General features: G+C 36.1%; 1 protein-coding gene across 1 annotated transcript in view; it reads left to right on the forward strand.

The window, feature by feature from the left end:
* Positions 1-15,125, forward strand: part of SMYD3 (SET and MYND domain containing 3) — a 684,321-nt gene that overhangs the window by 157,863 nt on the left and 511,333 nt on the right. Inside the window, exon 2 of the mRNA XM_057726238.1 lies at positions 7,741-7,804. Within this exon, the coding sequence (XP_057582221.1) occupies positions 7,741-7,804 (64 nt within the window). The remainder of the gene's footprint in view (positions 1-7,740; positions 7,805-15,125) is intronic.

Here is a 15,125-nt window from a genome sequence, read left to right on the forward strand (position 1 = left end):
ATATATCGCTTAGAGATATCAGAGTTGTATTACTTGACCAGGCTAAAGAGGTTTCCTATTTAGAAATACAGGTGTTGTCACTGGGCCAAATCCTTCTTCAGCAATTTATTTTGGTCACAGCTTTCTTCAGTCTGCTCATGTGTATTCTGCCTAAAAAACACCTTTAAGACACCAGTTTTTAATTCTTAGCTGTTAGAGTGACCCACAGCACCCAATATCCAATTTTGTAGAGAAACATCGTATAATGAGGAGAGTTTAAACCTGTACTCTTGTAAAAATGTTAATTTTCTCCTTAACTTGTAATAGACATTATTTTGCATAAAGCAAACAGAATATTAGGAATTGTAATTGCTTTTAATATTATTGAAGATGTCACAGCTTTCTCTGATTTTAATTTCCACAAATGGACCTTTCGTAAAACATTTTTAGCTTCTTGAATCAGACTACTTTGCAGTTAATCATTCTGATCAAATTAAAAGTAGTAGTAATGCAAACTTTAGTGAATGTGATGGAGCGGTGAAACACTTATGATGCTAGTCAGATTTTGAAATTAGAGCCAAGTATTATGGTAACATGGATTTTTTTTAAAAAATGGTGAATTGTCTGTGTCCTTGCAAGGAGATGACCATATTTGTGGCACATGTGGATTTTGCTTTTTTAGCAACCATGGAAGAGGTGTGGGATTTTCAGATATGGCATAGAAATGGGCAAAATTGTCTTGAGCACTTTAAAAATATACTTAGCAGCCTCGGTTTTAACTCTATGCCCAGATGCTTTATTAGCAGACACTTTATATAGATTGTTTCATATAGTCTACCCAACAGTCTTATGGGTAGTCAGTTGTTCTCACCTTACAGAGGAGGAAATTAAGGCTAAGAGAGGTTACAAGGTTACACTGCTAGTAGGGAGTGGACTTGATGTCTCAGTCCTTTCAGGCTGCTGCCACAAAAGGTCACAGACTGGGTAGCTTATAAACAACTGAAATTTATTTCCCACAGTTCTGGAAGCTGGAAAGTTCAAGATCACATTCTGGTAAGGGCCCTCTTCCTAGTTCATAGCTGGCAGCTTCTCACTTTGTCCTCATGTGGTAGAAGAGGTAAGGGATCTCTGTGGGGTCTCTTTTATAAAAACACTAGTCTCATTAACCGTCATCACCTGACCACCTCCCAAATGCCCCACCCCCTCATATCTTTGACAGTTAGGATTTCAACTTATGAATTTGAGGGGGGAGGGCGGACACAAACATTCAGAATATAGCACTTGGACTACAGATTTTGAACTCTAAACTGCTACAATATTTTCCCTCCTAGGTGTAGGGTCTTCCTTTTCCCTTATAACATCTTCTCCTATTCACTCTTTACCTATCAGAAAGTGATATTTCCTTCATCTGAACTAGGGCCCTGTAGTCTGTGCCATTTTTCAGAACATGGTTTTGTATTGTAGCTCATTCTGCAAGTGGCATGTGTTGATCTGTCCTCCTTTACCATGAGCTCCTAGAAACAGTGACTATAATACCCTCCCCACACTCATCCATCCAGGACTTACACCTTACACAGTGGCCAGTCACTGAGCACTTCTTGATTTAACTACTGGAGTTTGTGTTCATCAGGTAGCACCGTCTCCACCAGGACAGTAGCTTTAAGAGACTAAGGACAATGAAAAGGGGAAGTACCTGCGTAAGATGGTCTCCCTCTGTTGACTGACTTGGCTCAAGTACTTTGCTGTGCTTTTCTCTAAGTGCTAATGTGGGTTTAAATTACTTATGTTTTCCCCAGGAAGTTATGATGCCTGTGAATCACAGATTCATTTTCCATGAAATATTATCCATTACATTTTCTTGTTTTATACTTTAAATATTAGAATAAGGAAATAAAGTGATAGGGAATATAGAAAAAGGAATCCAAACCAATTCTTTCTCTTTTCCTGTGTTATGAATCTATTATATATTATTTTGATCACATCTGCTGCTTTGTATTAAAAACCATTTGATAGTTAGGTGGATGGTAGATATGAATCTCTTTAATTTTTAAAAAGGCCTTTGGGACCAAACCTACACAATTACCATCTCCAAACAAAAGTGGAGGATCCTTTTAATGTATTATTATGAATATTTATACCTAAAGGAGTTTTTTATGTTTAGCATTTTCCAGTGTATTTTGTTTGGCCGGAGTCAATGTTGTACTGCCCTTGAATAGAATAACATTATTTGGGATAATCTCTTTTTCATAAAGTAGAATTTCTTTCGCTTCAGAAATTCCCAGGGTGAAACTGCCAAGTACTTGGTTACGTGGCATTAACATTTCTAATGAATCAGCATTCTGAAATTTCAAAGCTATTTACAAATGTAAAAATTCTGTAAATAAATATTTCTGTGGTATTTTTGTCTTAAAAGTTGTACTGAGACTTCTTTCACTTAGGTATTTTGGCTTCCTCCTTTTAAAAACAAATGGAGAGTTTTTATTCTTTACTCTTAAGAGCTTGCCCATCATGACATTCACTATTTCTCAAACTCCATAGAACATCTTGGAGTCTTAATTATGTGAAAAAAATACTTTCACAGGAATTCTATTCAGAGAATTTTTCTTAAAATTTGTATAAAGGCCTAGGGTACTAAATCAGACATCCCGTAAGTCAGCACTCTTTCTTTAGCAACTCTTAAGTTGTACAGGCTTTACTTATTGTGCTCTGGTCTTTTTCTCAGCTCTGATTTCTTTCTTCCCAAAGAAATCAGCTACAAGATAAATTTCCACAGGGATCAGCCACAAATTAAAATTCGGTCCTTGAGATATTCAGTGTGCAACAGAGCACTGGGCAGGGATCTCCACCTTGAATGAGGAGGCTGCAAAGGCAAATCCTGGGCTCTGGGGTTACTTCTGATTGTACTGGGCCGTGCTCTATCCCTGATAGAGCACTATCCCAGATAGAAGCACTACCCGCTGAGTGTGCTTCTGCGGGCTGGGAGGATCGCCTGGCTTCCCTGTGGTGTCTGAGCCTTTGCCTGCACCTGATTGGTCAACATCAAACCAGTTACCTTCCATTGTGAGGATGGCTGTTGAAGAGATAAAACCTCTAGACAGGCTGGGAGACTAACAGGAGATCAACGCATGTTACTAGGAAAGAATGTTGTATAATAAGTACATTATTGATGAATGTGTTGTAGATGCGTTTTTTTCCTCCATAAGAAATTTAAAATGGATTCTGTAGGTGCCAGGACTGGGGGAAATTTGGGAGTCAGTAGAGTTTGTTCATTTTCTATACCCTTTCCAGGAAGCCTCTTTCTCTCTCTCTGGCAACTGGCAATATTATTTTAGGGCAGACTTTCTAAACAGTAGGATACTTTTCCCCTCTGATAACCAAGAAGGACAGAGATGTTCCCTTAAATAGTACTCAAGTTGTTGGGATTTGAGGGACCCAATTAATCCTCTTCCATCTTTGATTTCTTAGAGACAGTGGTTTCCCCTATATCCATATGCAGTTGGCCCTTGAATACAACACGGGTTTGAACTGCATGGGTCCACTGACACACAGGGTATTTTTTTTCACTAAATACACACTACAGTACTTACAGTCGAGTTTGGTTGAATCTGTGGATGCAGAACCTTGGATATGTAGGGCCAAACTATAAAGTTATACATAGATTTTCAACTGGCATCCCTAAGCCCCATGTTGTTCAAGGGTTAACTGTATAACTTTTTAATTTTCATACCAGAAGAACAATTAATTTAGCTTCATTTTTATTTCCTTTCCACACTTCAATTGCCTAGGCTATTGGAGAAACTGATTATGATCCACCTTTTACTTGGAAGAGAGGACTTATGCTCCATGAATCACTGTATCTGGAGCATTGAGCAAGCTGAGAGTTTTCTCTGATTTGACATTGTGTTCAATAACATATCTGAGTTTCTATGAACAAGTGATAAAGGATCCCTTTTTGCTTTTTGGGGATGGGAACTGAAAGTTTCCATTTATTTTAGTATACAGTACTTTTAATATCTTCTCTAATTTAGAGGTAGAATACCTTTATCTCTTAAGTGGAGGGGAAAAAAGAGGTAAAACTTAGTCACCTTTCTGTTACTGATATATTCCTAACCTATTTCTTTAGATTCTTTTTAATTCAGAAATTCCAGTTCTGGATGGACTCTTGAAATAATCACTTTGCAAACAAGATGTTTGTGCAGTCTGTGAAAACTGTGTATTCCTCACTTCTCTACTCCTTTGAGATTATCATATTTGGCCTTATAATATGCACAAACTTTGTTATCTTCAAATTTAGTTTATATTTTTTTGTTACACAAGAGAAGCAGAACCAAATAATTTTGGAATTAGAAGGAAGCTTATTTAACTCATGCTCCTTTGCAGTGCTGGAATTTCCTTTACATCATGTTTGTAAATGTACCTACCAGATTCTCCTTGAACCTGTCAAATGACTGGGAGCTCTGCCTTCTCAGGGCATTTCTTTTGATTTTTGAGCAGTTGCTGTTGCCACAAAGATCTTCTTTACCTTTAGATAGAATCTGCCCCTCTCTAACTTCCATTCAATATTTGTTTTAGCCTCTGGAGCTACTTAGAATAAGTGATCCTTTTTATTTAGGGCTTCTAATTAATTCTGGTTTTGATTTGACATGTACATTTCTGATTTTTTAAAGAAAAATGTGGGTTTGTCTTTCAATTGGAAATGATGTGTTGATTTTTTTTTTAAGAGAAAAATAATGTTTTCTTGAACCGTCTGGTGGCTGTGTTTCTAACACTTATTTTCCTCTCCCACTGTTGCACAAGTTTCTTCTCCGCAGGGAAACCTTACAAGGATGCTATTACTCTGAATCTTACCCAACAGAGAGGAACAGTAACTCTTCAAAGGCTCAGTGGTTCCTCTAATCAAAGACGCACAAATTTTCTCTTGGATTCAGTTGACCTTTCTTTTTTTTTTTTGAAACTTGAGAACTTAAATTTATTTGTTTAGTTATTTGATATATAAAAATAACCCCAAACATTTAAATAACTCATGCTAAGGAATTTTTCTTCACACATCAAATGGCAACTGAATTATCCAAGTACTTTGAATCATCTTGCTGTTTATTTTGCTGAAATTCGATGTTAAAATGCATTAAACCCTGTGGTTGAGAGCTATGGGAAGGAGAAGATGATGTTTTAATACTTGCTGCCAGGTTCATCACTGAGCTTCCTGGGTATTTTGATTCTGCTTATTAGTTTTAAAAATTGAGATGAAACACTTTGTATAGGTGGGGATCTTTATTTGCAAGCAACAGAAATAGCCTATGAAAAACTTAGACAAGAAAAAAGGCAATGAGGGGAAATCTGAGGAGCCAGGTCTAAGGAAAGCAGAATTCAGGGGAGCCCCAGGGTCCTCAGCCTCAGGAGTTTTCCTGCAGAAAGCATCCTCACCCAATTTTGGCTGCAGTTCTCAAATTGACTTCACAGGTGTTCTGCCGGGGATCTTTTGGCAGTTTGGGGCTTCTTCTGTTTTCTCCCACAAATATACTGATTTAATTCAAGTCTTGAAGCTAGTAGTGTTTTTTGTTTTTGTTTTTGTTTTCCTGCTAATATTTTTGGGTTTGTTGTAGATATTTTCCAGGGTGGGTAGTGATGGCTGGGTTTTGCTATTTCCTAACTTGCTCTGTCATTTTTTTATGGGGAGAATTAAGGAAATTAAAAAATTATACCACTGTGGTCAACATAAGCATTTAAAGCTATAAATGTTCCTTTAAGTGTTACTTTAGCTTTATCTCATGTTTTGATTCTTTTTATGATTTAATCTATTTTCTGATTTCCACAACAATTCTTTGATCCTTGAATTATGTAGAAGTAAGCTTTTAAATTTATATAAATATGAGATTTTACTGGGTTTATTTTTGTTACTGATTTCTAATCTAATTCTTTTATGGTTGGAGAAAATTATCTATGTAATATTGATTCTTTGGGATTTTTGAGATTTGCTCTGTGGCCTAGTATGTGGGCATATTTTTTAAATGGCCAGTGGGTGCTTGAAAAGAGTATGTGAATACACATTCATATAAAAGGTGCAAGGGTCTGTGTATTGCATGAGATTCAAGTAAATTATAGAGCTCCCTAGTCTTTATTTGCTTGAAAAAGACTTGTTATAGTGATAACTGATACTTGTATGGTACTTAATATATTCCAGGAACTATTTTAAAGGCCTTACTTGTGTTAATTTACTCTGTATTGATCGTTGTTTTTAGATCTGTTACTTTTACTTTGCATATTTTTAGATTGCATACATTTGTTACTAGGTACCTAATACAGAGTGACTGAAGTCTTTTATCTTTGTGTATTGACCATATTCATCTCTAGTAATATTTTTAACTGTAACATCTCTTTTTTTCTGATATTGATATAGTTATGCAGGGTTTTTCTGTTAGTATTTAATTAATTTTAATATTGAAGTTAATATTGCCCAGCATATCCTTCTCATTCCACCTTTGCATGTCCTTTTATTTGTAAGTGTGTCTCATAGAGTCTATGGGTGGATTTTGTTTTTATCCAATTTTGTCTAGGAGTGGTGTTATAATGTAATGGTTAAAAGCAAGAACTTTAGGACCAGGTTGCTTGGGTTTGGGTTGTTGTCTGGGATGTTGACAGCTATAATTCTACCCTTAGGGGTAAGAGGTGTTTTGACTTTGTTTTATTTAGACTTTTAACCTCTTCCCGTGTTACGTGCTCCATACCTCACTCCTGCTCTGCTGTGGGTGAGGTACCTGGTATATTCAAGTTCTGATTCTCTGTAGGTTTCTGTTCTTACCCTTTCAGTGTCACCTGCCACATGAACTTCATGGTGTGCTTCCTTAGTCATCTGCTTCTTATCTCTTGAAGATGTATTCAAGTATCTCTAAAATGGGCACAATAAAACTGTTTACTTAAAGAATTATCTGAAGTTAAGTGTGAGTCAATAGATGTAAAGTACTTTGAACAGTACCTGGCACATCAGAAGTGCTTAGAAAGATTTGTTCTTGTTTTGTTACTGATGTTAATATTATAGTTTGACTTTTAATGCTCTTGGCCACCTTGAAAGTATCTACAGTCCTGTCTGATATCTGTCACTATGAATTTCATCATCAGATTTACTGTTTTCATTTTATAATTCAAGTTTTTCTTTGTTTTGCGTTTTTTCTTCTTCAGGCAATTTGGGGGGCCATAACTTTGGTGCATCTCAATTGGCATGTTGAAAGTAGTACTTGAATTGAATTGAAATTGAGAATCATTTCCCAGAAGGAGTATATTACAGTTAAACTATATGATAAATTTAAACTTGTAAAATTTTTATATTTGAACAATGTAGGGTACTTTCAGTTAGTTGGTAGACTGGATTCTGAATTTCATATGAAGAGATTAAAAGCTCTATTAAAAAAACTCTTAATAAGTGACATTTTTTTTTTGCCTAAGTGGGAATCTCTGTGTTTTCATTAAATTTATGTTAAAAAAACAGTGGTGGTGATTGTTGAATGTACTTAATACCACTAAAAATGGTTAAAGTGGCAAATTTTATGTTATGTATATTTTTCCTCAAGTAAAAAAAAAGAACACTAGTTCTGTCTCACATTGAAGGTGAAAGAAGATGTTCATCACCGTGAAAATCTAGATCTCATGGACTATACAGATAGAGTGAGAAGAACGTATTGGTTTCAATATGTTGACTTATGTTTTCTTTCTTCAGCCAGATATGATTCTCATTCATTTCCTAATGTGAATTTCATTATTTAACAGGAAGGAAAAGCTGATGCGATGCTCTCAGTGCCGAGTTGCCAAGTACTGTAGTGCTAAGTGCCAGGTAAGGAGGCTCTGCTGGATGTCAGCTCTCTGCTCTTAAATTTGCTCTCCATTACACCTGTTCAACTATTTCTGTTTCTTCATCATCTTTTATTAATTTTAACTTGTTATTTTCCTTCAATTTAAAAATCATATATGTATATGGTAAAGATTATATATATGTAGTATATATATAAACTCTATCTAGTTAGATAGATAATCACTGAAGAAAAGTTAAATGTTTACTCCTCTCCATCTTCTTGTCCTCTTGACTGCAGTCGCATTTCCCAGAGCTAACCACTATTCAGTTTCTTATGTATCTCTGCAGCATTTTTTTGGAGCAAATACATTCATATATCTTTATCTTTTGTTTCTTAAAACAGATACAGGTTATTATGGCACAGGTTCTTATATACCTCGATTTTCTTTTTCATTTAATAATCTGTCTAGAGGAACTTCTTGTATCATCCTGTTTATTCTATTACATGAATGTACCACAATCATAATTTCCCCATTAATGAATGCATAATTTTCCCCAGTATTTGGTATTGCCAGTAGTGCACTGAGCATCCTTTCATGCGCATTTTTGCACACTTGTATGAATTAGTTGTAGGATAAATTCTTCCCCATTGTATCGAATAGTAAAGGGATATAAAATATATACATTTTGAGTTTTTAAAGATAACGCTTAATTGTCTTCCAAGAGTTTGAGTTAATTTACAACAACTGACAGTCTGTGAGAGTACTGCTGTTAAAATCTTTGAAATTCTTTAAAGGATGTATAATTAACATTCAACATGACCTTTTCTTCTAATCTTATGATTAATCATTTAATAAATTTAATTATGCTGTAATGAATTGTGTCACAATAAAAAACCTAGTTGGAGGTTTTGTGTCTGTGTCACTTGCCACCCACCCTCCACCCATCCTTTTCTGCCTCTTTTTTTGGTGTGTGTGTGTGTGTGTGTGTACATGCACATGTGTGCCCATGCATGCACGTGCACACGTGCGCGCGCACACACACACACACACACACACACACACACACACACACACAAAGTGAAAGTTCCTCTTTTCCTTCTTTTAAATCTAGGCTGTGCTCATCTGAAGGATTTTCTGATGTATCGCTTTTTCCTTCGAAAGTAATTTCTCCAGACTACAAATGGCATGATCTAAATGGATAAGAAACCAAAACATACAAAAAATAAGAGGACTCAGGTTTTAATGACAATTCTGCCATTAGCCAGTTAAATTATCCCAGAGGAAGCACTTAAACTCTCTGAGCCTTACTTTCCTAATTTGTACTAATAATAAGAGGTCTTATCTATGAGACATCTACTGTGTGCCATGAACAATTGTATTCTGTTCTTTTTCTTTAAAGCTCTTTATTGGAGTACAGTTGCTTTGCACTCTTGTGCCAGTTTCTGCTGTACAACAGAGTGAATCAGCTGTATTTGTGCATATATCCCCATACTATTTAATCTTAACAAGAATCTTGAAAGGACTAAGTATTATTATTGTGCTTATTTTACTAATAAGGAAACTGAGGTATAGAATGGCAAGCAGCCTGCCAAATATTCCATAGCTAGTAGGCTCTGCAGTTTCAGAAATGAACCTGGGTGGTCAGAATCCAAACTTTTAATGTCTCTTCTAATCCTGAATTTCATTTGTGTTCTAACATTCTGATTAGGTGTTGTTTTCCATTTTCTATTTTATTTTATTTTTAATAAGGATGTGCTGTATCCCCAAGGAATATAAAACAAAAAAGTACAAAAATAGAAGGTTAAAAATAACATTTTCTTAATAAAAATAAGGAATGTGAAAAATAATTGAATGATTTTTACCTCATTTTTTAAACCAAAAATTCTATCAGAGTTTTAAAGATACCAGAGTTATGTAAGCTCGTTAGCAATAATAACAAGAAAAAACAAAAAATGAAAAAAAACAGGCATTTTCTACAAGGTAAATTCTAGAAAGACTGTTTTATGGTGCTGTTTCAGGTATTTTATTCATGTGAAACTGAGCTACATGTTTCAGGGAACTTCAAGTTAAGAAGACTACATGTAGAACCAAATGAATTATATTATTTGATACAGATTTTCTAGATGAGCTTCCTTTCAGTTCTCAATAAACAAAACGTTTACTTTTATTTTCCCTTGTTTTTATGAATGTTTTTCCCCAGTGCTACTTCCTCGTTTTGTGGTACACTCAAGGAAAAAAAAAAAGGCAAAACCTATTGTCTGATTAGAATTAGAAGGAGTCTGGTGGGTAGGTATGTCATTTTGATTCATTACAGTGCATGTATTTTTATCACATATATTAGCTGTTTACTGTAGCATCAATAATAATGTCATCGTCAGATATACTATAGAAGGTAATGGGAAAATAGCTAGTAAAATGAAAGATATCACATATAACACAGCTAGTGGATATGCTTGTATGTGTGTGGGGGGAATGGGGTGTGTGTGTAGAGGTGGGATGGGAGTCAAAGAATGGGCAGAACATATGCATTTAAACTGCTCTGTTAAGCTCCCCCTTAAGGTACAGCATTAAACATTGTAATTATTGTGGATACCTACAAAGCAGCACAAAATTAAACTGACAAACTGAACTATGAACAGTAATGAACAAAAGCACTTAGAATGGAAACTGATATAGAGGATGTGAATTCACAGCATAAAATCTATAATACGTTTACCCTAGGGGGACATAACTTTTGCTCACTAGCTTAGCATTTGATGTGTGGGGCCCTTGCATCGAATTGTCCACCCCTGTGCCCATAAGGAAGGTATCAGTGGCATCAGTTTTCACACTTCATTTTTAAACATAAGTGTTACAAGGATACGATTTGCATTACAAAAATTAGCACGGTATAGACTAATACAGAGTAAAAAGTAAAAGTCTTTCTCCAGCATTCTTCTCCCATTCCTACTTGTTTTCCAGAGGTAATCTCCTTGTGTTTGTTTTGTGAGTGGAGGCTACACACCAAACTGTTAGTCTGTGCTTTATACATAGTATACATACGTAGGTATATATTTACTGCCGTGTACAGAACTGCTTGTGTTTCTCTGTATATACCTTGTTATGAGGTGTCTTGTAATATAATAGAGGGGTTATATATGGGATCCAGTCTTATTTCTATATTGACATGATCAGCATATCACAGATGATTGTGAGATCAAAGAGGAGGAACAAGCTAAGTTTTCTTATGAAACAACAGTCTCAAAATTTGTAATACAGATAGCAAGTAAACCAATTTTAAACAAACTCACCAATTATTATTTCGTCTCTGCTGGATTTAATTTGATTCATAATATGTACATTTCTAATCGAATTAATTGCTGAGCTGGGTACCACATCAAATTGCAGTTTATATACTTTTTAAAAGTACTATACTAGCAGAAAGAGGCTCTATTTTATGTTGATAATTATAGACCTCTTTTAAAATGTGAATCATATTTTGAGTTTTCATTTTATGTTGAGTTGCATCAAATTGCAGTTTATATACTTTTTAAAAGTACTATACTAGCAGAAAGAGGCTCTATTTTATGTTGATAATTATAGACCTCTTTTAAAATGTGAATCATATTTTGAGTTTGCATTTTATGTTGAGTTGAACGATTTGATTCATTTTTGATGAATCCCACATGAGTAAGCACTTAACAGGGTGATTTAATAAGTTGGTTTCTAGAGTATCACACTCAAGGCAATGCTAATGAAGACAGCCAAGCCCTTGGTTTTTATAAACAGCTCTGTGCCAGGCTTCAGGCTGATAGGACATACACTGGCTGCTCTGTAGAGGAGTTGGCTTCATATCTAATTGTAAACAAAAAGGGAATATTGTATAAAAGTTAAAATTACTTGATCATATTTAACTTTTTGACTTCTACAAATGTCTGCAGCCATGAGCTTTTCTGTTCTCACTTAACATTTGCCTGCAGAGTGGTCCCATCTACTCCCATGGCTTCAATTGGCACCTGTATATTAGTTATTCTCAAGACTCCATCTCCAGCCTCCACCTTTCTCCTGAGCACCAGACCCATGTCTTATGGGACGCCTCTCCTTGGGTGTTGTACAGCTATCTCAAATGCTGTGTATCTATACCTGAGTGCATTATCTTTCCCCTAACCTGCTTTCCTTCACATTTTTCAACCTCAGTGAATAATCTCACTGACCACTCAGCAGTTCTAGTTGCCAGGGTGTCATCATCTGATTTACATTCTTTCTTGGCTCCACATCCCATTAATCAGCATGTCCTGCTGATTCTACCACCTGAAGATCAGAATTGGTTCACTTCTCTTTAACTTTTCTACCACTACTCTTGTGCGTGTCGCTCTTTCCTAGGTTGGCTGCAGTCTTTAAGCGCTTGCTAGCTTCTATTCTGTTTTCTACACAGGAACCAAAATGATTATTTTATTCTAGAATGTAAGCATGATCTATCACTCACCAGCTTGAAACCCTGGCCCTCTCTTTTCTCAGGATGAACTTCAAACCTGCAGACTTTGTTACATTTTTACTTCTGGGCCTTCCGCTATGTAAGTCCCTGGGCCTGGACCAGACCTCTCCCCCTAGCTGCTGAACTCCTGTTTATCCTTTAGAGCTCAGATTAAATGTCACCTGCCTTCTTTTCTAAGCCCCTGAGACTAGTTTGTGTCCCTCCTTTATCATACAGAAATTTAATTGTGTTAATTTGGGGGTTAATTACCTGTTTCTGCACTTAGATGTCAGGCTCCTTGAGGGTGTGCTCTGTGCATGGTGCACGGCTGCAGATATAGCATAATTGGTTGAGTGAATGAATGAATGAATGCCTTCATTAGTGATAACTGTTGAATTAGATTTTAAGATTACATTATCTCTAAATAACCTGTCTGTAGTAATATTTCTTTTTTAGATGGAAATAAAAATGGCATGTAACATTGTATTAGTTTTAGATGTACAACATAATGATTCAATAGGTGTATATGTGGCAAAGTGATCATGACAATAAGTTTAGTTAACATCCATTGCCACACGTAATTATAATTTTTTTTCTCGTGATGTGAACATTTAAGATCTACTCTTATCAACTTTAAAATATACAGTACAGTATTGTTAACTGTAGTCACCATCCTGTACATTACATCCGCAGGAATTTTGTTTGTTTGTGTTTTGTTTTGTCCACATTGCATGGCACGTAGGATATTAGTTCCGCAACTAGGGATCGAACCTGTGGCCCCTGCATTGGAAGCACAGAGTCTTAACCACTGGACCACCAGGGAGGCCCTCCCCAGGAATTATCTAATTCTTATAAACCATTTGACCATCTTCACCCATTTCTTCCCCTCCCCTCCCCCATCTCTTGCCTCTGGCAAACACCTGTCTATTTTCTGTATCTATAATTTTTTTTTTTAGATTCCACATATAAGTGAGACACAATATGTCTTTTTTTCTTTTATTCGACAAGTGTTTATTTAGAGCTGTCGAGCTGAGCCTACTGCATTTCTATACTGTCACGCTTTCGTAAGCCTCTTCTCTTACTCAAAAATTATGGAGCCAGTGACTATTATTGGCACTTAGAATGCCTCCAGGCGGGGAGAGACAGACAGATATCCTTGCCTGTGTATAATATAAATTCTAACAGGGAGGGATAATTAAAAAATTTTTTTTTATTGTGGTAAATGTCACATAATATAAAACATACTATTTTAACCATATTTAACTGTCCATTTCAGTGGCACTAAGTACATTCACATTGCGGTGCAACTCTCATCATCATCCATCTCCTGAATTTTTCACCTTCCTAAACTGAAGCTCTGTCCTCTTTAAGTACTAACTCCCCATTCCCATCCCCCTGTCCCCCCACTGGCCCCTGGCATCTACCAGTGTACTTTCTGACTCTTTGAACTTGACTGTCCCTGATACCTCATATAAGTGGACTCAAACACTGCATGTCTGCACCTAATGTATACTGGAATGCATTTTTAAGGTTTTAACATATCTTGATTCATCAGTACAGGCATTATCTATTAACTTCCTGCTCTGATAGACAAAAGAATTTAACTCACTTATGTCAGCATCTGCTTCCTTGCTCTCTTTTCATATAGCTCTATCAGGATCCTCCATTCAGCCACAGTTTACGCTACAGATATTTATTGAGTACCTGCTAGCTAGTCACTGTTCTAAGTTGGGATTGGGGTGGTGGGCAGTTAGCAGTGAACAAGTAAACAGGGCCCTGGCTTTCATACAGTTTATAGGCGTGAGGAGACAGACAGTAATAAATGCTAGGGTTATATGAGTGGGTGTGATTTGGATGATCACAGGCTGACCTTTGCATAGGTGGTTACAGAAGGGCTTCCTGTAGAGGTGCATTTGGCCTGGAATCTAAAAGTACCCAGTCATGGAAAGATTTTTTTATGTAAAAGGAACAGCAAATGTAAAGGCACTGAAGAGGAAAAAACTTGTCATGTTAGAGGAATGAAAAGGAGTTGGATGTAAACAGATCCACAAATTCATATAAAAAAATGAGAACAGTGTCTTATCAGAGTATGTCCTGATTATTTTACCAAATATGATCACCACAAACAAAAATGACTTTATGACTTACAATTAGATAATGCTAAAGAGTAAAACACCTTAACTTTCTTGCCTTGATTTTTACAGAGTATTTTGAAGTTATGTGTTCTGCGTGTTTTGAGTTATAGATGCTTCTGGTTATCTGGAAAATAGAGAAATTCAGTGGTCAAAACTGAGAACTTGCCAGAAACATTTTTTTTCCAGTTCATTACATACCTGGTTCTCAGAGTTTTAAAAAACAAGTTATTAATAAATTTAAATTGTACTTTGGGGAAAAAAAAAAAGGAGGTGGATAATGGTGGACACATGTCATTTGTTCAAACCCATAGAATGTTTAGTACCAAAAGGGAACCCTAATGCACTCTGTGGGCTTTGAGTGATAATGATGTGTTAACCGAAGTTCATCAGTTGTAACATATGCACCGCTGTGATGGGGATGTTGATAATAGAGGAGGCTGTACATGTGTGGGGGCAGAGGGGGAACTTTATGTACTTTATGTACTTTCCTCTCAACGCTGTGAACTTAAAACTGCTCTAAAAATTAACGTCTGAAAAAAATGAATCATAGGGGAAAAAAAGCAGTTGGAGGTGAGGTCAGTGAATTAAGACTTGAAGGACTTGGTAAGGGGTTCATCCACTTGTTAATTTACTCAGCAAATATTAGTGCCGGTGTCAGGACTTTTCTTGGCTCTGGCACAATACTATTGAACAAGACACAGAAAACCCTTGCCTTTATGGAGCTTTCATTTTCCTTGTAAGACATATATAATATTGTCTTATTTTTATGCCTA

The sequence above is a fragment of the Hippopotamus amphibius genome, chromosome 3 (genome assembly GCF_030028045.1).
Source record: "Hippopotamus amphibius kiboko isolate mHipAmp2 chromosome 3, mHipAmp2.hap2, whole genome shotgun sequence".
Lineage (NCBI taxonomy): Eukaryota > Metazoa > Chordata > Mammalia > Artiodactyla > Hippopotamidae > Hippopotamus > Hippopotamus amphibius.